The sequence below is a fragment of the Culex pipiens genome, chromosome 3 (assembly GCF_016801865.2).
Source record: "Culex pipiens pallens isolate TS chromosome 3, TS_CPP_V2, whole genome shotgun sequence".
Lineage (NCBI taxonomy): Eukaryota > Metazoa > Arthropoda > Insecta > Diptera > Culicidae > Culex > Culex pipiens.
This window is the reverse complement of record NC_068939.1, coordinates 126,269,934-126,296,187: the sequence shown is the minus strand read 5'-3', so window position 1 is coordinate 126,296,187 and position 26,254 is coordinate 126,269,934. Positions and strand designations below refer to the sequence as shown.

At 42.7% G+C, this 26,254-nt stretch overlaps 2 protein-coding genes across 3 annotated transcripts in view; both read left to right on the top strand.

The window, feature by feature from the left end:
- Positions 1 to 11,652, top strand: part of LOC120414410 (semaphorin-5A) — a 340,087-nt gene extending 328,435 nt beyond the window's left edge. Inside the window, exons 5-11 of the mRNA XM_039575592.2 lie at positions 339 to 1,052; positions 7,921 to 9,530; positions 9,589 to 9,756; positions 9,824 to 9,979; positions 10,076 to 10,153; positions 10,225 to 10,352; positions 10,412 to 11,652. Of these exons, the coding sequence (XP_039431526.2) occupies positions 339 to 1,052; positions 7,921 to 9,530; positions 9,589 to 9,756; positions 9,824 to 9,979; positions 10,076 to 10,153; positions 10,225 to 10,352; positions 10,412 to 10,669 (3,112 nt within the window). The 3' untranslated portion in view covers positions 10,670 to 11,652. The remainder of the gene's footprint in view (positions 1 to 338; positions 1,053 to 7,920; positions 9,531 to 9,588; positions 9,757 to 9,823; positions 9,980 to 10,075; positions 10,154 to 10,224; positions 10,353 to 10,411) is intronic.
- An 11,626-nt stretch (positions 11,653 to 23,278) lies between these two features.
- Positions 23,279 to 26,254, top strand: part of LOC120414376 (ataxin-2 homolog) — a 60,872-nt gene continuing 57,896 nt past the window's right edge. For both annotated transcript variants that reach the window (XM_039575546.2, XM_039575545.2), the window contains exon 1: positions 23,279 to 24,509. In XM_039575546.2, coding sequence (XP_039431480.1) covers positions 24,460 to 24,509 — 50 coding nt within the window. In that variant the 5' untranslated portion in view covers positions 23,279 to 24,459. The remainder of the gene's footprint in view (positions 24,510 to 26,254) is intronic.

Sequence of the window (26,254 nt, the reverse complement as noted above, 5' to 3'; positions counted from 1 at the left end):
TCCCGCTGTTGATCTTTCCGAACAACTCGCTGCAATCTCCGGCAGGGAGTAACCGACCAAGTGCAGAAACATCCGTAATTCCGGTGATTGTGCGGTTTGTTTATTTTCAAATTTTTCACAGCAAATGCGTTCTTCATCTTCTTTGTTGTCTTCATGTTCGCGTCGAACATTTAGGTTTCAGAAACATGGCCGTCGTGACAGAGGGCTGAAATAAAATCACAGCTTATGACCCACAGGTTTAACGACTCAGTCTGGGCCATGTCAACCGCGGATCTTTACGATGTCTCTGTATATCTAGAATCAACCAAACTAACAGTCAATTCTCTCTCTCTTTCCAGGGACAACCTGTACCGCCTGTCGCTGCACCTGGACGTGCGGGAACGGTCCACGTGGGAGGTTACTCCGGCGATGCGCACCATGTGCCAGGACAAGGGCCAGTCGGAGGAGTCGTGCCGCAACTACATCATGGTGCTGGAGGCGCACGGCAATCGGGTGTACGCGTGCGGAACGTACGCCTTCAGTCCGGCCTGCTCGTGGCGCCAGATGGAGAACCTGACGGTGACCCGGTACGACAAGGGCGTCGCCAAGTGCCCGTTCAGCCCGGCGGCCAACAATACGGCGCTGATGTCCGACAGCGGCCGGTTGTTTGTGGGCACGACGACGGACTTTTCCGGCTCGGATCCGGCCATCATTCGGGCGGATGTGAGTCAGGAGAGTGCCCGGATGCTGAGGACGAACCAGTACAACTCCAAGTGGCTGAATGATCCGCAGTTTGTGGGGAGCTTTGAGAAGGGAGAGTTTGTGTACTTTTTGTTTCGGGAGGCGGCCGTGGAGTACATCAACTGCGGGAAAATTGTGTACTCGAGGATTGCGAGGATCTGTAAGAACGATCCGGGCGGGACGCAGATCTTGAAGGACAACTGGACGTCGTTCGTGAAGGCGCGGTTGAACTGTTCGCTGCCGGGGGATTATCCGTTTTACTTCAACGAGATCCAGGGGATGGTGTACTCGCAGGAGGAGGGAGTGCTGTATGCGACCTTTACGACGCCGGAGTGAGTATTTTTGAAATCATGTTATTTTTTCATAAATCATGTTATTCCTTGAAGCTAATAGTAAAAATATGGAGCAGTTCTCTCAGATTTCGGTCATTCGATTTTTTCTGTATTTTTTTATCCGAGTTAAACTTTTTTGGTGCCTTCGGTATGCCCAAAAGAGCCATTTTGCATCATTAGTTTGTCCATGGGTAATTCTCCGCCAACTCACACAGCAGTTGCCCCGACCCCTCACGATTTGCGTGAAACTGAGGTCCATTTTTTGATATCTCGTGACGGAGGGGAGGTACGACCCCTTCCATTTTTGAACATGCGAAAAAAGAGGTGTTTTTCAATAATTTGCAGCCTGAAACGGTAATGAGATAGAAATTTGGTGTCAAAGGGACTTTTATGTAAAATTAGACGCCCGATTTGATGGAGTACTCAGAATTCCGAAAAAACGTATTTTTCTTCGAAAAAAACACTAAAAAGGTTTTAAAAATTCTCCCATTTTCCGTTACTCGACTGTAAAAAAAATTTGGAGCATGTCATTTAATGGGAAATTTAATGTACTTTTCGAATCTACATTGTCCCAGAAGGGTCATTTTTTCATTTAGAACAAAATTTTTCATTTTAAAATTTCGTGATTTTTCTAACTTTGCAGGGTTATTTTTTAGAGTGTAATAATGTTGTATAAAGTTATAGAGCAGACAATTACAAAAATGTTGATGAATAGACATAAGGGGTTTGCTTATAACCATCACGAGTTATCGCGATTTTACGAAAAAAAATGTTTTGAAAAAGTTACTTTTTGCGTTTCTCTTTGTTTCGTCGTCCGTGTCTGTCGCGGGTGACCATGAACGGCCATGATCGATGACGACCAACTTTTTCAAAACTTTTTTTCGTAAAATCACGATAACTCGTAATGTTTATAAGCAAACCCCTTATGTCTTTATATCAAAATTTTTGTAATTGTCTGCTCTACAACTTTGTAGAACATTGTTACACTCTAAAAAATAACCCTGCAAAGTTAGAAAAAACAAGAAATTTTAAAATGACATTTTTTTTCTAAATGAAAAAATGACCCTTCTGAGTCAATGTAGATTCGAAAAGTACATTAAATTTCCCATTAAATGACATGCTCCAAATTTTTTTACAGTCGAGTAACGGAAAATGGGAGAATTTTTAAATCTTTTTTAGTGTTTTTTTGATGAAAAATACGTTTTTTCGGAATTCTGAGTACGCCATCAAATCGGACGTCTAATTCTACATAAAAGTCCCTTTGACACCAAATTTCTATCTCATCACCGTTTCAGGCTGCAAATTATTGAAAAAAAATCTCTTTTTTCGCATGCTCAAAAATGGAAGGGGTCGTACCGTCCCTCCATCACGAGATATCAAAAAACGGACCTCGGATTCGTGATCAGGGACAAAAGTTACCCCTTAGGACAAAGTTTCACGCAAATCGAAGAGGGGTCGGGGCAACTTTTCCCGATTTCGTGTGAGTTGGTAGAGAATTACCCCCATATAATTTTACATACAAATTTGGCAGCTGTCCATACAAAAACGATGTATGAAAATTCAAAAATCTGTATCTTTTGAAGGAATTTTTTGATCGATTTGGTGTCTTCAGCAAAGTTGTAGGTATGGATACGGATTACACTGTGTGGCACCCTAGTTGGGCCTGGCCACATCCGATCTTCGGAAACTCCATTCCGGTTCCTCCACTCTGCCGCTTCTCCCCACTCCACTGCCTCGATGACAGTTCTAGACTACCCCGTCAACCTAACTACCCGTCACTGACAACCCGGGTGACTACCCGAGCAGAATGATACGGGGATTACCCGATCAGAATAATGTGCGTCTTTTAGAGCACCACATCTCGTTTTTTCTACAGAGAGATAATTTCATCATTACGTGATACCAAAGTAAGCATCTTTGCATTTAAAACATAAAGACTCATGCACAATCTAATTTGCGCAAGATCTTCTGAAACAATGACCATCTTTAGATTGCCAGTCGGATATCGATCCTGGTTGTGTCGCTCCTAGATGACATCGTATTGAAGATGCATTCTGAGATTGAAGATGATACGTAACGTCGATGGCCCAGAACTTTATTCCAGGGGTATAACGTATAACGTCGACCTTTATTTATCCCCTAGATCAAACGGTGTCGCAAGAGACTTCGACAGGTTGTACTGGTATTTCGGTTTATGACTGCATTATCTTTGGCTTTGGCTCAAACCTACCATTCATCGTTGTGGCAGTGGGTCTACCTGTACTTGACTTGTATTGTGTGTACTTGTACTTAACGAATTATATTTTTTATCTTTTTGACATGTTTTGATGCTTTTTTGACATTTATTTTATTTAATAATACCGCATAGCATTAACTCTTCTACCTACATTGTTTTTTTTATCAGGCTCAATGCTCAGAGTCCTATAAGCTTTTTTTATTTTGATTTTGTTTTGAATACTCAATGGAGGCTTTTTCTTAATGAGCTCGACGCTGAAAACATATATAGTTGTGTCGAGCATATGGTTCCGAGCTCTTGACCCATATTTCAGAGCTTTAGGCTTTTTTTTCGAGCTTGTAGCTCGAGTATTTATTTTTCGTATTAGCCTGCAACCCGACTTGTTCTTTTTTTTTTTAAAGATCTCTTTGTTTAATTTTTAGAGCTCGAGGCTCAATTCAAGATTGTTTCTTGCGTTTTTTACGAGCTACGTGCTGGTAGCTCAGAGCTTCGTTTTTCCACTCGATCTACTTTTCTTTTTAAAGAGCTCGAGGCTCACACTCCTGAAGAGCTCGAAGCTCGGAGTTTTTTTTAACGAGCTCAAGGTTCACACTCCTGAAGAGCTCGAAGCTCGGAGTTTTTTTAACGAGCTCAAGGCTCACACTCCTGAAGAGCTCGAAGCTCGGAGTTTTTTTTAACGAGCTCAAGGCTCACACTCCTGAAGAGCTCGAAGCTCGGAGTTTATTTTTTTGACGAGCTCGAAGCTCTCATTCCTTAAGAGCTCGAGGCTCGGAGTTTTGATTTTTTTAACGAGCTCGAAGCTCAATGTCCCGAGCTCGAAGCTCAATCCCGAGCTCGAAGCTCAATCCCGGGCTCGAAGCCCTATCCCGAGCTCGAAGCTCAATATCCCGAGCTCGAAGCTCAATCTCCCGAGCTCGAAGCTCAATCCCGGGCTCGAAGCCCTATCCCGAGCTCGAAGCTCAATATCCCGAGCTCGAAGCTCAATCTCCCGAGCTCGAAGCTCAATCCCGGGCTCGAAGCCCAATCCCGAGCTCGAAGCTCAATCTCCCGAGCTCGAAGCTCAATCTCCCGAGCTCGAAGCTCAACCCCGGGCTCGAAGCCCAATACCGAGCTCAAAGCTCAACCCAGGGCTCGAAGCCCGATCCCGGGCTCGAAGCCCAATATCGAGCTCAAGGCTCTCAGACACGCTATTTCCAGCGCGAGTACTTCCATGATTTTTTTTTGTTATTGTTTACATGCTCCATAGTTCGGTGTTGTCGTCCATTTTTTCAGGAATCATCATAAAACGCCAACCACTAGAGTTATATGCAATACCGCTGATGTCTTTCATTTAACACTGCACTTGTTTTGTTTTGTTTTTTCACTTTCTGGCACTGTTTGGGGATAACCGGAATGGACCCGATGGATTCGGGATTAGTATGAGGATCCCATCCTCGTCGCCACTTGTGGCACCCTAGTTGGGCCTGGCCACATCCGATCTTCGGAAACTCCATTCCGGTTCCTCCACTCTGCCGCTTCTCCCCACTCCACTGCCTCGATGACAGTTCTAGACTACCCCGTCAACCTAACTACCCGTCACTGACAACCCGGGTGACTACCCGAGCAGAATGATACGGGGATTACCCGATCAGAATAATGTGCGTCTTTTAGAGCACCACACACTGGAAAAAATGATACACGGTAAAAAAAATGGTGATTTGTTATTTAAGTTTGTGTGCAACTTTTCAGAAATTTCCAGGTTGTGCAAAAAATCTTTGACCGAGTTATGCATTTTTAAACCAAGACTAACAATTCAAAAGGGCACAACATTCGGCCTTTTAAAATGTTAGTTTTGGTTCAAAAAACTTGAAAACATTTTTTCCGAAAAGATCGGAAAATTTCAAGAATGTTTCATATTTTAACATTGTAAATGTAAGTTGCTGAGATATCGACAGTAGAAAACGGTGGGTTGTTTGGGTGAGACTTAGAAAACATCAATTTCCTGTTTTTAAACACTTGCATGGCAATATCTCAGCAACTGAGGGTCGTATCAACAAAGTTCAGAAAGGCAAAATGTAGAGAATTTTCTCAGCTTTCCAAAAATATTTTTTTTCAAGAGTGGGCAAACATGTGCACTTATGGAAAAAAAATGAAAAATGCGACTATTTTCAAAAAAGTTTTTTAAAAATTGCTTTAACTTGAAAACGGTGCACTTTATCAAATTTGATTTGATTTGATTTGATTGCAAATTTGATTATACATCGAAAAATTATGTTGAAAATTTTTTGCGACTAATATTTCGATTTTTAAAAAAATCAGTATTGATTAAAAAATTTATAACTCGGTCAAAGATTTTTTGCACAACTTTGAAACTTCTGAAAAGTTGGCATTTTATGTCCTATAAAATATATCAAAAAATTAAAATAGTGTTTTTTTTTGCAAATCCAGTTTTAGTAACAAAAAGTTAAATTAAAAATCACCAATTTTTTTACCGTGTATCTTTTTTTTCAGTGTAGTCCGTATCCATACCTATAACCTATTGCTGAAGACACCAAATCGATCAAAAAATTCCTTCAAAAGATACAGATTTTTGAATTTTCATACATCATTTTTGTATGGACAGCTGCCAAATTTGTATGGACAAACTAATGATGCAAAATGGTTTCTTTGGGCATACCGAAGGCACCAAAAAAGTTTCAGGCGGATTAAAAAAAAACAAAAATTAAAATTGAAGAAAAAAGACCGATTTCGTAGAGAATTGCTCTATTGAGTTAATCTTTAGATTTTCGCAAATCGAATTTTCTTTGGACTCGTAGATTCGAATGAAACTTTGTCCATAGACCCCATTGACATGCATGCATGTCCTATGTCAAAAGGAGCCATTATGAGTTTCTCCTTACAAGGCTCCATATTAAATGAGCATGTCATAATTGAAAATCTGTATCTTGAGAAACGATTTTCTGGTCGATTTCCGACAAAGTGATAGGGCTTTATTTAACTTTTTTCACAAGAGTAAAATCCATAAAATACGTTTTTTTTTTATTTTCTTTTTTCATTTGTTTCAGGAGGTTTTAGGAAACTAAATTTGTTTGGAAAAAAGCCTACAATACTGTCAAACAAAATTTTAAAAATCATTTTTTTTGCAATTAAAAAATACTTTATGAAGAAAAATTACAATAGCAAACAATATTTTCGAAAAGCTGTAAAAATTTGCTACAATTTACTTTTTTTAAACTTTGTTGGTCAAATTGCTGGCAATGTCACTATCGATTGCAAATTTGATTTCATTTTTTTTTAATTTTGAGATTATTGTCTAAAAAATACAATTAAAAAAAATTAACATCCAGTACCAGTTTTCTCACTTTCCTATTCTCTAGTAAAAAAAATGGCAACGCGGAATAACGTTTCTATTTTTTCTGGAAAGTAATCATAACATACTTTTTCGCCGAAGACACCAAATCTATCATAGAATCCTTTTTAAAAATACAGATTTTCGAACATTCACATGCCCATTTTGTATGACCGGCCCGCCAAATTTCAATATCTTGAAAAAATGTGATTTTGTTGTACTAAAGGCGGTTAATTTAAAATACATATCTTCGTCATGGCGCTTACGTCACCTAGTCAAACCAATGAAAACTGTAGATTTTGTTTGTAAATTGCTGTTATAAAACAGTGCAAAAGGTTTGGAAAAACATAAAATGCAGGCAGTAGCTGAAACAGTTGTGTAAACGTTAAAGATGAGTTTTCATAGGGTTTTTCGAACATTCGCCATGATTCGAATTCCAGGACGCTTCGAAACCCGGACACCTCATCTTGTTTTATCAATAATTTGGTTATAATTTCACATAATTATTGTCAATATTGTGTTATTTGATGAATTCTAACATAAACTTTAATTTGTTTGGACGCTGTAGTTAATGCCAAAACAATAAAATAAAAATATGAGTTTACCAAAAGAGTGAAACCTTTCACTGAAATATTTCATAGGCTTCTCAAGCACCGGGTAGGCAAAGCAGAAAATAATGGCTATGATTTTCTTAAAGTCTAGCAAATTTTTATACAAAATATTAATCGTTAACAGCTTATTCGAGACAGTCCTAATTTGTGCGAATCATAAGCAAAAACGAGTGTCAGGAATTCGAATCAGCTTTTATCAGTGTCCGGGATTCGAAGCACAGTAAGTCATTTTAAATTTAAAATTGTGATGAAAAATGGTTGGAATAGACACATTTTGCATGCATTCTCTTAAAATGGATTGTTTGTACTACATCCTGATGATATTTATACATTTACAACTTATGACATGATTTTTTGCCAGCTAAAACAAAAATGATATGCTACTAAATGTCCCGATTTCGAATCATGACGTTATTTAAAGAAATAGTTTAGCAAAACATGAAAGAATGTTTGAATAAAAATTTGCTTGCTCACTTCCTACTGGGCAATTTATAACTCTATTTCAGTTGAAAACGCCATTTAAAAGCTGCGTTTAATCGTCAAATTGCTAATTTGCCAACATAAGGTGCACGATGGAATTACGTACTGTTCCCTAGTTCCGTTTCCACAAAATAAATTTGATTTTCTACTTATCGCTTTATCTATTTCTAAATACTAACCTTTTTTTTGCAATTTTCTCCCTATCCCTCACAGAAACAGCATCCACGGCTCGGCGATCTGCGCGTACAACATGTCCGCCATCCACGCGGCCTTCTCCGGGGCGTTCAAGTACCAGGACTCGCTCGGGTCTGCTTGGCACCGTCAGGACGCCCAACACCGCGACCATTACGAGTGCAACGCCGGTCCAACGGCTCGCCACGTTTCGCTGCTGGACTCGTCCAAGTACCAGCTGATGGACCAGGCGGTGCAGCCGATCACCGGTCAACCGCTGCATCACACCCAGCTGGAACGGTTCGGGCATGTGGCGATCGATGTGATTCCGACGAAGCTGCACGAGCGGGTTCACGTGATTTACGTGGCTACGGACGCGGGGTTGATTAAGAAGATTTCGGTGCTGCCGCGGACGAAGAGCACGTGCGTGGTGGAGATTTGGCGACCGGAATTATCGAGGGAGTCGAGGATTCGGACGATTCAGTATGTTAAGGAGACGGATTCGCTGTATGTGGGGACGGACACGGCGTTGAGTCGGATATCTTCGCAGCACTGCAATCGGCACTTGTCCAGGGTGAGCTGTTTGAACTCGATGGATCCTTATTGTGGGTGGAATGAGCTGCAGGAGGCTTGTACGATCGCGCCGAACGGGGACACGCTGGCAAAGTACTGGATCCAGAACGCTACCGAGTGTCCGGTGTTGACGGCTCCTGTGGACGGGGGTTGGTCAGCTTGGTCGGAGTGGGGACGCTGCGCTCAGGCTAGTGGAGGGCAAGCGCTGGGAGCGGGGGATGATTTTGGTGCCAACATGGACTCGTGCCAGTGCAGGACACGAACCTGCGACAATCCGTCGCCGAAGAATGGTGGTAGGTCGTGCACTGGGATGAACATCGCCGTTACGAACTGTACCGTGCACGGAGGTTGGACCGACTGGAGCGCTTGGTCGGCTTGCTCGCAGACTTGCGGAATGGCCGTCAAGACTAGGAGGAGAACTTGTGGGAATCCAAAACCGGCTCATGGAGGTCGGGTTTGTGTGGGACCGGATCGTGCCGAGATCTACTGCTCGCATCTTCCACCCTGTCCAGCCCCGAAGCAACCCCCGATCGACGGAGCTTGGGGCCCGTGGGGTGTCTGGGGAGAGTGCAGCGCTCTCTGTGGAGGAGGCTACCGAATCCGGCGCCGCAAATGTGACGATCCCGTCCCACAAAATGGCGGCATGGAGTGCCCCGGATGTCACCTGGACTACGAAGTTTGCAACACTCACGCCTGTCCGGACGTGAAGCGGGCCGGCGCTTGGACGCCCTGGCTCACAGTCTCCAACGGAACGCTCCCCAACGGAGGCTACATCGAGAAGCGGTTCCGGTTTACGTGCAAAGCCCCCATCGCGGACTCTGCCCTGCTGAAAATAAGCCCCAAGGAGGAAACCCGCGTCTGCCTGCCGGACGGATCGTGTCAGCGATCCAGCGATTCGGCCCACTCGGGAAGTGGCGCGGGAACCGAAAGCGAGGACGGCTGGAGCGAGTGGGGCTCGTGGAGCAGCTGCAGCGCCTCGTGCGGCGGCGGCCAACAGTACCGGGTGCGAACCTGCGACAAGAGCGACTGCGAGGGAGCCAACAAAATGGCGCGCGCCTGCAATACACAGCCCTGCAAAGGTAAGCGGAAATATTTCGCTCGTTGAAACATTTCATCAAGCTTTTTTCTACCAAACAGGTGAATGGGGCTGCTGGAGCGATTGGTCGCCGTGCTCGGTGACTTGCGGACTCGGAACGCGAACCCGCTCGCGCCAGTGCCTTTCGATGTCGGGCAACGTGATCTTCGGGAACGATTGCGAGGGCCAGAGCACGCAGTACGATACGTGCGAGATGCCGAGTTGTGATTGTGAGTTCGCTGCTAGTTTTATGATTCAAAATTGATTTATAACTAATTTTCGATAATGATTTTACAGCATTCCTAGGTTGGGGCGAGTGGACCGAGTGGTCGCCGTGCAACACCGATGGCGAGAAGGTGCGGACGCGCCAGTGCCTGATCCCGACGCCGGACCAGAAGATGTGCCAGGGCAGCGATCGCGAGCTTCGCAAGTGCCAAGTGGAAATGAGTAATGGTGAGTTTTTGAAGACAAGTTATTGATTTGGAAATCAAAGACTATTTTCAAAATTAAACTCAAACATTTAAATAAATTGTCTTTTTCTCCTTCCAGAAATTCCTCACGCCCTGACGGCCGGTGCCTCGTCGGTCACGACCATCGTCATCAGCGTCTTGCTCGTTGTTATTGGCTGTAAGTGTATTGCAATAAATTTAAACGTTTAATTTTTCCTAATTCCGTTTTTTTTTAATTAAAATTTCCAGGCTGCACGGCCAGCGTCTTCGCGACCATGCACATGATGAAGAAGAAAGCCAAGGGAATCAAGGCGATCCAGGGTTCACCGTGTTACGGATCTTACCCCAACCAGTACTCGTCGCTGCCCACCAAGGATGTAAGTTTAAATCATTTTTGAAAGATTTCCTCGAAAATATATCAACTCTCGCTTTCCAGTACACCGACAGCCAAAAGCCCAAACGACAGTCCTCCTTCAACGGGCGCAATGACGCCGGCGGCTCGAAGCTGCTCGCGAACGGCCACACCACGCTGACCAAGTCGAACAACGTGAACGGTGCCGTCGGCAACAACACGCCCAAGGTGCTGGCCAAGTCGTTCAACGACACCGACACCGCCACCATCAAGCGGAACTCGCACGGACTCAACAACATCCGGCACGCGCGCCAGCTCGAGATGGAGGAGGAAAAGTACTGACCCGAGGCCGGGGCCGGTTCCGGCGGCGAACCAGCTTGCATGCAATCTTGCGTAGTAGAATCAGTGTAAAATTTCTTGTTGATTTTGTGGAATGTTCTCGTTGTTTTTAAAACTCGTTTTGCATGTTTAAACATTTTTTTTTTCGAATTTAAAGTCAAATTCAGTGTTCAAAAATTGTGATCTCAACTGCCACAGAGAAAAATAAGGAAGAAACTCGTGAAATTTCGAGCGTTATGAAATTTCCTCACGAAGCAACGAACTTGCGTGCAAGTCGCAATTGAATTTGAGTGTGCATTGGAAACGAACTTCGCGAACACACCTTTACTGTACATAACCTCAAAAAGGACAATTTGAACGAAGAAAAAACAAGATAGAACAATTTCGAGATGATTCAATTAGAGCAAGGCTGATTTTAGTGTTTAAAAGTGAATTTTAACAATAAATGCTTCTAATTGCGCGCGAACTTAACCGAGGGGCTACAAATGTTTAACCAAATCAGTTGCTTTCCAGCAAAACATTTTACACACAACAAACAAGCATTACTTACTCATTTCATTAATCATGTTCACAACTTTAAAAAATAAAGAAGCAAAGATTGAGTGGTGTAGCTAACAAAGCTCGTGCGAATAAAAAAGAAGAAGCTAATCATTAATTCAAGAATAGTGCGTTAAATCCAAATCTGTGCCATTAGGGTTAGAGGAGCGAGCGAGATCGGAATTAAAGAAGCAATTTTTAGAGACAGTTTACAAAAAAAAAACAAGCAATTGGAATAAATTTTATAGAATTTTAAGCGAAGTGAGCAAAGTTAAAAAAAACATTGTGGGATTTCAAACCTCTCTGCGGTGAGCACGTAGCTCAAATTGAGCGCAAATTTTAACAATCGGTTTAGTATTTTAGGGGGACAGAGAAGCAAGGAAGTTTCCGCGATTTTTAAGTGATAAGACAAAACAAAACAAAAATAGCAAGACTTGAAAGAAAAGACATTTTTATTAGAAGATAATCCATACAATAAGGAGAAAAATTTAGTAAAAATAAAAAGGAAATGAAATGCATAAAAAAAATTAATGTCTTGTTTCTGCCATCCGAAAAACTTGTCACCATACCGCTGACATCGTTTCCCCGTCACCCTGGTACTCGACCTCTGGGCTGTTTAGGTGCTCGTCGAAGTGCTGGGTCCACCTTTCAATCACCTCACGCTCGTCCGTCAAGATTCCTCCGTCCTTATCCCGGCACATTTCGGCACGCGGCATGAAGCCTTTCCGGGATTGATCGAGTTTCTTGTAGAATTTACGCGTTTCGTTGGAGCGATACTGCTGTTCCATGACCTTCCAGGAGGTGCTTCTTATCCCGGAAGAGATGGGTTTGATGTCTTCGCAGCTGTTTGTACGACTCCTTGTTCCCACGGGCGTTACTCCCAAATCGCTTAGCATTCCTCGTCGAACAAGCCGTTCCGTCGAACTCGGCTCGAGTTCACCCTCGCCTGACAACGCGGCTTCGAGTTTCCGCCCGTACTGGGAAGCGACCTCGTGGTTCTTGAGTGGCTCCAGATTATACTGCTGCGGGCGACGGTACCGGATCTTGTTGACCTCGGACAGGCGTTGGCGCAGCATTGCCACCAACAGGTATTGGTCCAAGTCGATTATGTCCGAGAAGTGCCGACCATCGATGAGAACATGGTTTCCGTGTCGTTTGGTGATCTCCAGGTTTACTTGTAGGAGAGGCTGTGTTGGAAGAAGGTACTTCGTATGGCCATGTTTCGGGAGGCAACGAAATCGATGAGTCATAGGCCGTTCTCGTGCGTCGTGCTGGTGGAAGCTGAACCTCCCAATAACCGGTCCGAACTCATCCTCCTGGCCGTCTTGAGCGTTTAAGTCGCCGATAACAATCTTAGCGTTGTGTTGTGGACACTTCCTGTACTCGCGGTTAAGAAGCTCGTAGGAAGCGTCTTAGTCATCGACGTCGCTTCCCATGTGCGGGCTGTGCACATTGATGATGCTCAGGTTGAAAAATCGGCCATTGATTCTTAACCAATAACGCGCTTTGCCATTTCACCCAGCACGATAAAAGCTGTCCCCAGCACACATCTCGAGTTTCCAATCCCTTACTTACTCATGGGTTGTCTCCAGGTGCGTTGTCAACTAACTCGGTTCTGGGCTGCTTCACTCCAATTCTGACTCGGAACCCTCACACTTTCCAGATCTTCCTCCACTTGGTTCAACCTGTAATGACAAAAGTAACTTACTCTTGAAATAAAAAGTGGTAAAAATTTGTTAAATTAAAAGTATTTTTATTGTTTTGAAAATGAAATCTTTTACTGCTACAGTTTTTGAAAATCTAATTGCTAACTGATTTAAAAGTTTTCAAATATCCAAAGAGTTCAAAAAACTATCGATCGTCGGACAACAAAAACATTTTTTTCGAGTTGTTGATTACCTGGTTTTAACTTTTAATTCGACGGTATAATTTCTTTCATTAAATTCACTAAATTTATGTCGTTCTCGTGTGACCGTGAGTTCAAAATGTAAACAAACTTTTGGTGATTTCGGTGGTTAGTGAGTGGTCCACGACGACAATCAAAAACCGAACGCGGAAACGGAAGAGGGAAACAACGAGAAGCGGCATAATCGGAGGCGGTCAGCGCGGATGTTGCACTCGGTGCCGGCGGTTTACGACTATCGACAGCATTATGTGCCGGAAGTGATGACGGGACAGTGTGGGATGTCCCGAGGGCCCGCAATCCATTTCTCGTTGCGGGACATGTTTGACGAGTATAACCTAAACATCCAGAAGAACAGTTTGTTTGTTTGTTTATTAAGTATCAACAGGCCACCAACGGCCCCAATGACACTGTGACTATGTTACACAATAATACTTTAATTACATCTAAAAAACTCTAAAAATTGCTTTTTCAAAACATCACGTGACACATTAAAATCGAAAATTGAGGCTACTCGATTGAAGGTCCGTTGAAGTCCGATGATGGAGCCATGTGCACTGTAGTTGGCAGCTTCTAGTGGGATTCGGAAGCAGGCACCTCCGCGCAGCACACGAGATCTAGCTTGCAGATTCAGCTCACCGAGTAGGGAGGGGCAATCAATCCTTGATGTGAGCAGGTCGGCAACAGCGGTTACACGTGCGGCGTTGCGACGAACAGCCAAAGAGTCCAGATGGATTAGCTGACATCTGCTTTCGTAGCTTGGGAGACGGTGGGGGTCACTCCATGGAAGCAAGCGGAGTGCGAAACGAATGAATCGTCGCTGCACGCTCTCGATCCTCTCCGAGCTATTCTGGTACCAGGGATTCCACACCACGGAACTGTATTCCAGGGTTGACCGAACAAGGCCGCAGTACAATGACTTCAGGCAGTAGACGTCGGTAAACTTTTTGGTCGCACGAAATATGAAACCAAACAGTCTTGAGGCTTTTGCAACGATGTATGCGACGTGATTCTTGTACGTGAGCTTCGCGTCTAGCAGCACTCCGAGATCGTTTAAGCATTCGACCCACGGGACGGTTGTTCCGAGGAGCGTGTAGTTGTGCGTGATCGGCCTGAGCTTCCTGGTGAACGATATAACGGAACACTTCTGAGGATTTAAGGTCATGCGGTTTGTGGCACACCAGTCGGCGAATTGATCCAGCTGCTGTTGAAGTAGTTCAGCGTCATCCGTTGAGTTCACGTACCGGAAGATCTTCAAGTCGTCGGCATAAGCGAGTCTTGGTCCATCCAGTACAAAATTGCTGTCGTTAAAGTAGAGCAAGAATATAAGAGGCCCCAAGTGACTTCCTTGCGCTACACCGGAGTAGGCGAGGAATAGCAGCGAGACGCATTCACCGATCTTCACACTGAAAGCAGTTTTCCACAGGTCCGGAAAAACCCCTTTGTCGAGAGAGTGCTGGAACAGTAATCGTAGTGGGGACAGCAGGCATTGGATGCACTTTTTCAGGATACTGGAGGGGATTCCGTCAGGTCCTACTGATGAGGTTGATTTCAATTTGGCAGCTGCGTTCATGATTCGTTGGTCGTCGAGTACGAGTCGGTCCAGAACGTTGCCGCAGGGTGGCACATTTTCAGTGGCGGCTGCGACCTCGTGCGGTGAAAGGGTTTCATTGATGAACATTCTGGAAAATTTCTCTGCAAACAGTTGACAGATGGTATCGGGATTTGAAGCGGTCTCGTTGTCAAGGAACATAGAGGAAGGCAAACCACTTTCTTTCCTCTGGTCATTGAAGTGTTTCCAGAAGGCCTTCGGATTAGATTTCAGTTTTTGTTGGATCCGGTATCGATAGCGGTTGTAACAGTGATTGTTCATAGTCTTGTACCGTTGGTTCAGTCGAAGGTAGTGGTCTCTGAGTGGTAGTGTGCGCCTTCGGGAAAACTTTTTGAGAGCGGCTCGTTTTTTGGATTTCAGCTTCTTCAACTCGTTGGTCTGCCACGGGATGCGATCGGGGGGCAGGATTGCTTTTTTGGGTACTGTGATATTCTGGAGTTTAATCCAATATTAAAACTTTATTATTTATAATACAAACGGGAGACAGATGCTCCATCTTTATTGGTCCAACTCTGACTCACTTCCTTCACGCCAGCTGCGCACTACTCCACTCGCAGTTCTACACGCTTCCAGCGGTTTACCTAAACTACACTAATATTTAGGAACCACAATGTTCAGGATGCCACATCCTCCCCTTGCCAAATTGAAAGTTATAATAAGTACACTAACGAAACAATAAAGTTAATGTTTAACTAAAATCCTTTCTGCCGCTTCTCGTCTCAAGTTTTGCAACGCCTGGTGAAGTGTCCTTCCCATAGAACAAAGGCTATCGGCTTAGGCTGCCGATACCAATGATGCTGATACCAGCCGATACCAACGATGCCAGTGATGCGGATCCAGTTCCCTTCTTTGCGTAATCATTGATCGTCCAACTTTCCTGTCTTCCTCCGAGTCAACTAAAATAAGGAAAAAATGAATAAAAAAAAAAACAAAAATCAGCAGTATACCAAGCTCTGAAAAGTAAAATAAAAAAAATGAAAACCACGTAGGTATATCATGCATATAGGAAATCATAAACCTCTTTGTAACATATTTAACCGTATCAATATAACATCAATTTGACTGAAAACTGTATAAGGCTTCCTCTCCTAACTAAAATTAATGTGTTTATGACAGACGTGTGTCATGTCGTTATGGTATAAACTTCAGTGAACTTCCTTCTTTACAGTTATTTAAACTGTGATATAAGAATACTCTTTTCATCGAACTATCCCCCTTCTATTGGCTATTCGGAGGTTTCTTTTTCCTGCGATAGATTTACGCTAGGGGTGCTTAACTTTGAATGTATTATCCGTTGAAGGGTAGTCTATATCTCAGCTAAGGATAGTAACTGTACACAAATAATGCTAAAGCAATGCAATAAATTGGATGAAATTTGTTTAGGGTTTCCACAAGGCTTGAATGACATTATTCAAAAGCATTGTTAAATAACATAAATTTCAGAACAATACTTCATCCAAGGGTTAAAGTAAATATGTTTAGTTTGTTAAGAACTCAGTCCTATTTCCATCCACTACTTTTACAAATTATATTCTACTTATATTCAAATTATATTATTTAAATCTTTTACATAACCTTGATTGCTCTTCGCCTATTGAGCTTTTTATCACTTGGCTTCAGATGAAAATCGTTTTTATAAACTGAAATCGCTGGAATCTTCCTATGAAATTGATTAGCGAACATTCGTCGCCCGCTATCTCGAATTTCGTATCTTGTACATTCTCTCCTTATATTTTTATATGTGTGTTTAACCCTCTAACGCCCATGGTTACTCCAGAGCACCACTATTTTTTTGCCTTCAAAGTTAAATTTCTCTGCAACCATGCATTTTTTCAACTTGGTTCAACCTGCATTAGTTTATATAGAATGTTAACTTATTACCATTAAAATTTCATCCAATTTGGTCGATCCAGTTACGAGTTATGTTGAAAAACGTAAAAAGTCTCAATTTTGCTCTGGGCGGGAAGGGGTTAACTGTAGTAATATATTATACTTGTTCTTTATTTATTTATTCGTCAAACATACGTTGACTACATAGATCCCTGCTTAAAATCTAAATACAATGGAACCTTGTTTGGATAATATTTGTATGTAGAACCGTTTTTTTCTATAGTGGGACTTATCAATGTGTAATCCATTGTGTTGCTATATTTGTTATAAGCTTCATTATTATTTTTGGTGAGTTCTGTGCAGGCAATAGTGCCCCATCCTTCGCGGTAAATTCTGAAATGTGAACTGTTCAGCGAATCCTTTCTGCGGTAGACATTACTCAGTAAGGCTGGCCACTTAAATTTTTGCGATACATTTTCGTTTGTTTTAGAATTACTGTATCCATTAATATTGACTCATTACATTGAAGCATTTTCCTAAGACTTATCAGCAACATTCTTTGGACAGACTGCGTCTGTTTTTAATTCGAATGGTTAAAGATTATAGTTCTTCCCGGTTCTTCTTTGTTTTTTTTTGTTTAATTTCTTGCCTGATATTCTCTATTCTTTTGCCGACTTCTGCCCTCACAGTAGTAATATACTTCTCATTAAAATAACTCAACTCGACTTCTTCGGTAACTGCAGTTAGCTTCGGACCAAATTTTACTAAAATTTTAAGCAACTCTCTAGGTCTAAATGCCACTCAACATTCAGAAACTCTTTTGCAGCAGTTGGCCTTGGGCTAAACCCGACTCAACTTTTTATGAACTCTTTTGCTGCAGTTGGCCTTGGGCTAAACCCGACTCAACTTTTCCGGACGATTGGCCTTGGGCTAAACCCGACTCAATCTCTTGCAGCAGTTGGCCTTGGGCTAAACCCGACTCAACTTTTCAGGAACTCTTTTGCTGCAGTTGGCCTTGGGCTAAACCCGACTCAACTTTTCCGGACGATTGGCCTTGGGCTAAACCCGACTCAATCTCTTGCAGCAGTTGGCCTTGGGCTAAACCCGACTCAACTTTTCTGGAACTCTTTTGCTGCAGTTGGCCTTGGGCTAAACCCGACTCAACTTTTCCGGAACTCTTTTGCTGCAGTTGGCCTTGGGCTAAACCCGACTCAACTTTTCCGGACGATTGGCCTTGGGCTAAACCCGACTCAATCTATTGCAGCAGTTGGCCTTGGGCTAAACCCGACTCAACTTTTCTGGAACTCTTTTGCTGCAGTTGGCCTTGGGCTAAACCCGACTCAACTTTTCCGGACGATTGGCCTTGGGCTAAACCCGACTTAATCTATTGCAGCAGTTGGCCTTGGGCTAAACCCGACTCAACTTTTCTGGAACTCTTTTGTAGCAGTTATTTTTATCTCTTTATCTATGCTCTCAAATCTTCAATTTCATTCATTCAATTTTTAATCTTTGCACATTCCATCTCTTTTCTCTTACTTTTTTTTTATATCATGCATGTTAACAGTAGCATCGGTATTACTTTCATGTCGTTATTATTTCTCAAATTAATGTTTAATAGTTGGCTTTATTAGTATAACCGTTAGAAATTCTCCCAAAAACGCAATTGCATTCAGTTTAATATGAAAATTTATTTTATTTTGAAAATTTGTTTCTCGGTTCAACAAGCAATTATTTATGCACTTATAAACATTATCTTTTCATGTTATGTATATTCGTAAATATCTGCCGAACTATTAAACAACAAACGCAACAAAGCAAATAGGTTATGACTCACATTGTCTGAGCAAAAACCTAGACAAGAACTATTGAGGATATCTGAAAATTAACAATTTTTATTTTATAAATTTAAAAGCACTTTACCGAACTTAATATATTTTCAATGGGTACATATGGGTACAAACCAGACCTTACGAAACTAAACCGGCCAATTTTTTTCAACTGGTTTAGAATACTTAAGTTACAGTATGTATTTCTAAATCCAATGATTATACACTAACCCTGAATCATCACAAGCCAACTCTACGCCATCCTCAAGCCTCCTCTTCACCAAGCTTCCATGTTATCATCCACAAGCCATCTCTCCTCCAGGCATGAGTAAATCAACGACACTAAGCCACTCTTCGGCACATCCCCCAGGCACTAAGCCTCCGATCAGCACATAGCCAAAACATCCCCGTTCTTACAGTTATTATCCACAGGCTAAACGCTAGTTATCTTTGACATTTTTAGTTGGTTCTTTCCAACTGTCTTCGAAAAAAAAATCTATCCTAAAGTCACTCTTGGCTGTACAGCTTTTTTTTTGTTATAAGTACAGTAGCTAAACATCAACTAAAATTCCTATTAACACTCGGCACCGTGTATAAAGTAAACATCGCCCTTCCGCTCACCCAAGTTTGGGTAATGGTATTGCGCAATTCCCACTAGCTTGGACTTCGCACTAAATTATTGCTATCGATCGCACTATAGGCAATCAAACATCAAAAAAAATATCCCCCACTAGAAGGCGCTGAAACTTGGGGTGATGTTTTCATTATAACCCACAGCGAGTAAATTGATTTGAAATTGTTTTATTTCATCATAAAATCGACATTGGTAGCAAATTATACCATTTTCAGGTAAGAAAATAAATAGCTTAATTGATATAACGAAAATATTTTTGTGATTCAAAATAAGGGAATGATTTAATCAACCAAAACCTAACTAATCAATTGAGAATGTAGATTATCCAAGTCAACAAATATTTGTTCAAAGTCACTTCTACCATAAAAGCAAAGCTCTGCTTGAAAAATGATAATTGGAATGATTTTCAAAATTAGCAATCTAACCTCATTCTCGCGTTTTCAATCCGGATCTCAGAATTTTCAATGAAAAAACAACGCAGCAAAAAAAAATCAAAAAGTCAGTCTATATAACTTTTTATTTCTCTCTTGTCAATCGCAATTTAAAAATGCGAATGTTCAGTTTGGTGGAAACTGCGACAGGAAATGTAACTAAACAACTACTGGTTGCCTAGTTTTGGAATGGAGCATTTCCATTCGAGCAGTTTTTTTCTTTTTTCTACAATGTATTCCTTATGGGAGAACTGTCATTTCTACCACTCGAATCCGGTGCTCCATTCTTGTTGTCAAAAGTGCGAGAGAAAAGTGCGGGCATAATTCAAGTTCCAGTGCAAGGATCAATATTATTGACACTTTTAATCAGAACCCCTTTATCGTGCATGATGTAAACAAAACTCCTCGAGTGCGCTGTCCGTGCAGCACACATACAAAAACATTCACTCCGCGGACCAGATTACTGTGACTCCTGCATGACGCAACGAATGCAGAAGATAAGCGCAGCTTGGTCACAAGGCGCAGCGCGGGGGAATTGAAAAAGGAGAACTACGGCGCTCGTGTGCTTTTGTCCCGTCATGGGAGGGTGGGGGGGGGGGAAGACACACATCAACTCAGGAGGCCGCGCACGCGACTGCCATACACACAAACACACACACGCTCGCCTCACATTAACTAAACAACCGGAACATGCTCACCGAACTCCATCAGGCCCGCTGTCTCGTTATGGCAATGCTCGGCTGCCGCCGCCATCGTCGCTACGATGCCGTCCTGCTGCGCGAAAATGCCACTGCGTCTCTTTCTTCACACTCAAAGAATCGAGTTTTTCCACTTTTTTTTTTAATTATCCAGACTTTACTCACAATATTACAATTTATCAACATGGCAGGATCGCCAATGTGATATTCTGGAGTTTAATCCAATATTAAAACTTTATTATTTATAATACAAACGGGAGACAGATGCTCCATCTTTATTGGTCCAACTCTGACTCACTTCCTTCACGCCAGCTGCGCACTACTACACTCGCAGTTCTACACGCTTCCAGCGGTTTACCTAAACTACACTAATATTTAGGAACCACAATGTTCAGGATGCCACAGGTACGTGACGGTCAATTGCGTACGAGAGAATGTTAGAAAAGGTCTGCACCGCCACATTAACATCGTCTGGGTCTAGCGTATTAGTCCAGTCAATGCTCGTTAATATCTCAGCGATTCCGTTAATGTCAGCCTTGCGGTAATCGTACCGGATCGGTTCGAATGTCACAGTGCGTGCGGGATAGCGGAGTACGTCAAGGGACAAGATCAGGGGCTGGTGATGGGGAACGGTCTTAACTAGAGGAGCTGGGGCGACATATATTGGAGGCGCAACGTCCTGTCGGCTGACGAAGCAGAGGTCAAGCGTATTGTTGTTCTCGTTTGGGAAGCTATTTATCTGCTCCAGCGTGGTGGTACTGTAGACGTCCGCACCTGTTCTGGAAGGATCGTCTGTACGAAACCCGCAGGTCCTGGAGCTATCGTAGTCAGATTACTTCCAGAGGTTGGAGCGAGATCCAACGAACCTGATCAAGAACATCTACTAGGAATACCGAAGAAGTCATTGGTGAGTATTGAGAACGTGTTCAGTGTATAGCCAATTTCATTTACTTTCAAACTCTTTCAGCAACTCCGGCCTGCAAACGCTCATCTCGCGACGGTACAGCTTCGGCCGGATAAACTTTGTTGGCGAGTCGGCAACATCTGTGTCATTCTCGAAGGAGGACGAAGTGATCGGGAACTATCCATTCAGGCACTTCACTTCCCAGCCGGAAAAAGTCGACTTCCCTTCCCGAATCAACAACCAATGGCCAACTCCTCCAAGCCTGTCCTGATGATGGCCGGCAACGAGACCACCCTATTTTCTACATCGATGTCAAGCTCCAAAATGAAAGCCGCGATGTTGCTGCCCAACGAAACGTCCATCGGTAACCTGCTCAGCCTGGGGTCTTCGGACGGGCCGGTGACGTACAGTAAGAGTCGGCACAGCTTGGACGCGGAAGTTGGCCAATCATAAGCAGATGCGTTAAATTGTCGGTGGTAAAATACAAAAAAAAAAAATCGAAAACACTGTTTTAATATTAAAATATTGAAATAAAATCTATGACATTTTTCGTAAATCGCCACTGTAAGTGTTAAATGTTATTTATTCTTTCCATAAAAAGTTTCTTCTCAGATTAAAAGTAAGAAACTCTTAAAGATACAACGATTATGTTCCAGAAATGCATGGTAGTATCAACAACTTTCCAACTTTTAAATTAAAAAGTTTGAACTTTCTACGAATATTCACCAACGCGAACTTTTAATCCAACGAACGATCTTTTTAAATTTATAGTCTTTTTTCCAGAGTTCGGAAAACCACTCGCACTCACAAATTGAGTAGGCTTCCTCACAGAAAACACTCTCGATACTCACCGTGAGTGTGAGGGCTGAATAAATTCGTTTCCAACAGTTTGTTATTTACAGAATCAATGAACATATCAATCCAAAATCAAACGTCTTTATCAATCGATTGTACATTCAAGGTAGTGTTAATGTCTATAAATCCGAAGATTCTGTGTTGATATTAATTAGGCATAAATATATTTTTTTGTTCTGTCTGGTATATTTTTTTTGTCATTGCTGCAAAAGAAACCTTGGATTGCCTAAGTCCAGCGGCTGGTGGGTGGGCAATTATTTTCATAATTTTCAGATAGGCGACCGGTCGAAATCCGTTATGGATTGACCTACCACAGGATAAATCGGAGGCCGCAGACGGAGGCAGCTTCTGCGGGTTGATGTTGGCAGCCATACCAAAAGAAGATGGCCGTGTTGTTGTGGGTATCGGTCACTCCCTTAGACAGCTGTGCAACTGTGGCCATTCCCGGCCGCTGTCAGTTCTACCAGTATGTCTTGCCTAAGAACCAGGACACGCCAGTGGAGCCTCAGCGGCTGCCGGTAGCCCTAGCCTAAAGCTGTCCAAAGCACTGGATCGGCTTTTTTTCATTTTCAGTGAACCTTCAAGCCAAAGCCACCAACTGTCGTCGACCAGGAGTGGCCACTTACCTCGGCAACACGGCCATCCACTGCTGGTAAATCTGATAAAATCCATCCGCAGATGCATTCCTAGTCTAAACAACCTCCAACCTATCCGTCGGTAGGACAAAACTCGCTGGAAAAAAACCAGATAAAAATCAGGATTTGAACCACTGTGATAAAAAAAAACTTTTATTTGATAACACTGCGCCTCTACCGTCAGGACTATAGTATACTTTGCCGCTGTTAATTGAGCATGAAATTCCGAGTGAAATTCACTAATGTAGAGTTTGACATCTCGAAATTTGTTTTCTTAAATAGCCCTCGTGAGCGCTCAAAGCCCTCTTTGTGAGTAAATGAGGAAGTCCCTCACACGTACCGAGAGTGTTGAGTAATTTACTCGCAGGTCACTTAGTTTTTCCTCATGGTTGAGTAACTCGTGAGTGAGTTTCCGAACTCTGCTTTTTTCTTTGTGTGTACGTCGTCGCTGATACTGTTGATCAGCCGCCAGGTTACTAACATGGAAAACAGACTCTTTCCTCAACGATGGAGCATCGTTAAGGGTCGCCTTATCAGAGAATTCAGTATCGAGAGATTCACAGCAACTGCACAGAAAATTTAACTCCATGTTGCGATTTGACAGCAGCATTTTTCGAAACGGAATTCGTACCGGATTGAATCCATTAAACCGATGATCGCCTGACTGGGTATCATTACTACCCAAAGTTGACTCTCCTCACAACATCGTGTACAAACCCTCTCACTCACACGCACACACTCACCCATCCACACAGTGAAACTTGCGAGTTTTTGGAAGAAGAAAGCGTTTTTCCGTTCACAGCTCGCGAGCGCGCCATATCCCGAGTTTAATCGAGAATTTGTTCGTTTTTCACGCCCCGCAACCGACAGTCGTCGCGAGTGACCGCACGCACAAACCGGAGTTCCGAGCCAGGCAAGTCTCCGACGAGTCCAAAAAGTGGACCGAAAAATTTCGGTCGACGAAAAAGGTTGCCAAGATTTCCCTCGTGAGGTTGGGTTAAAGGGGAGGAAGCGAGGAGTGAGAAAGAAGTGAAGGGAGAAATTCGCCACGACGACGACGCCAAGAAGAAAAGGGGAAGTTCGGTCTCACCAATACTAGTGGGAAAGGGAACTTCGACGAGCTGTCAAAAGTTGGCTGGACGACGACACACGTAAGTGTGCGAGGAAAAGTGTTTCTCTTCACAGGAAGCAAAAGTCGCGAGTGTTTTGGGTTTATTTTTTCGCGTTTTTCGGGTCATTTTGCACGATTCCTGTGGCGCGACGTCCAGGACTAGGTTCCCGAAACGGCACGGTCGGTTATTACGACGAAAAATCCTTAGGTAAACCATTTGGTTGTTGTGTTTTGGCTGCGCGGAAATTCCCTCCGTCGGAAAAGAAGGAGGACCAGTGGCGAGTAGGTAGCGAAATCGGGCTGGATCTCATTTCGTAATTCTGCTGTCCTCTACCTGGAGTGTGGAGCAAAGGAAAACAAAACTGCCCACCGGGAATCGTCCCTAGAGCAGTGCTCGCACGAGAATTAAGCTCCCCCTCGTAGATTCCACATATAGCGAACGAAACGAGGAAGTCACGCACGGAGGATTACATAAAGGCCAGGCCAGCAACAGCTTCCCGCGTGTGGCCAACCTTCCCCCCACCGTGTGTGCGGCCACAAACGAAGAAAGAGACTCTTGCCGTTGTGAAATCGCGTGTTTGTGTGCGTGTGTGTTGTTATTTTTGGCCAAACCCGCAGAAAAAAACTCTCGGAACCCAAACGGAACTGGTCCGCGCGCCTCCAACAACCCCCACAAGCCGCCAAAATTCCGGTCCCCACGCGAAACCATCACCGGGAAGGCTCCTACTTGGGCCACTCCTCCTCAGCGAGCAGCAGCTCCTCGAGGTCGTCGGTCGGTGGCGGCGGAAACGGTGCTGCACCGGAAGACTACGACACGATGAACAAGCGGAACAAGGCGTCCCGGCCCGGCCAGGGCGGTCCGGCGAGGTGAGTTTGCAATTTTAATTAGCTTTATTTTTTTTTTTTTGTTTCAAACAAAGTGCTCAAGGGCAGACGGGGCTAACAAAGAAGAGTGTGGAGCGAAAAAAAAAAAGAAAGAAAAAGTGCTGACGAAATTAGTCAAATCAGTTGTGCTAAATTGTGTGTTACACGGACGATACAAATATGACGACGACGACCGCCACGGGGGGGATGGGGGCAATCCGTCCACCAATACCACACACTCTCGTTGACGGATGGCGTGCGCGCGAGGGGAGTTGGGAATTGAGTGGAAGTGCTGCCAATGAAGGGAATTGCGATTTATCAGAAAAAATGATTTATCATACAACTAAGATTTGAAGTTGACTAATAGCAATTTTTCATATAAGCATTCAAATCATCCTAACAACACCCCTTTTCTTTCTTGAAAATATAAACTTGTTTTTGCAATTTGTTCATTGCAATAAAAAAAGTCAACACGACTTTAATTAACCACATCATGACTTTAAATTATAGTAAATATAAACATTACTTTTGACCAAAAAATTACCAAAAATACCGCTGTGGGATATGACTTAAAATATTAGTCAATATGGAGACTTTTATGAAAATTGTCAGGGAAATCTACTCTCACTTTCTTTTTTTTCTAAATATTGGAGATGAGACCAAACAATTTAACAAAAAAAAATCTTCAAACCAGTAAAAAACATGCAAATTAACCGCGCGACCCGCTGCTCGCAATCGACTGACGATGCCGGTAAAATGATAAGCACTTATCACTCCTCAAAATGGACGCAAAAATCACGATTTAACATGCAAAACAACCCCGTGGTCATAGTCTAAAACAAAAAACACGATTAATCTTGCAAACAACCGCGCCGTATCGCTGTTCGCAATCGACTAAAATTTACATGTTATTTTGTAACACAGTAACTTTAACGAACACCAGCGGCGGTGTGCCTTCCAATCAACGAAGATAAAAGAAGAACTGACGAGAAAAAAGGACGCCCGAAAACAGGAACAATCCTGCACAGCAACCGCGTGGCCCCGCTGCCCGCAATCGACTCAATGAACATTGAGTGTATTCTGCTAACTTCAAATGTAGGCATTCAATGACGTGAGGAGGATACACTTACAAATTCGATTTGGCCCATTGATACTGTTTTGCTAGATTTGATAAGTTTCTGTATGATGTATGAAAATTCAAAAATCTGTATCATTTGATTGAATTTTTTGATCGATTTGGTGTCTTCGGCAAGGTTTTGGGTATGGATAAGGACTACACTGAAAAAAAATATACACAGTAAAAAAATGTGTTTTTTTATTTTACTTTTTGTCACTAAAACTTGATTTGCAAAAAAAAAACACTATTTTTATTTAGTTATTTTTTTTTATATGTTTTAGGGGACATAAAATGCCAACTTTTCAGAAATTTACAGGTTCTGCAAAAAATCTTTGACCGAATTATGAATTTATGAATCAATACTGATACAATTTTTCAACTTCATTTTTTTCAATTTGCAATCAAAAAGTACTTTAGTGAAATTTTGATAAAGTGCACCGTTTTCAAGTTAAATCCATTTTTAGGTAACTTTTTTGAAAATAGTCGCAGTTTTTCATTTTTTTAAATTAGTGCACATGTTTTTTGCCCAATTTTGAAAAAAAATAATTTTGAAATGCTGAAAAAATTCTCTATATTTTGCTTTTTTGAACATTGTCGATACGGTGCTTAGTTGCTGAGATATTGCCATGCA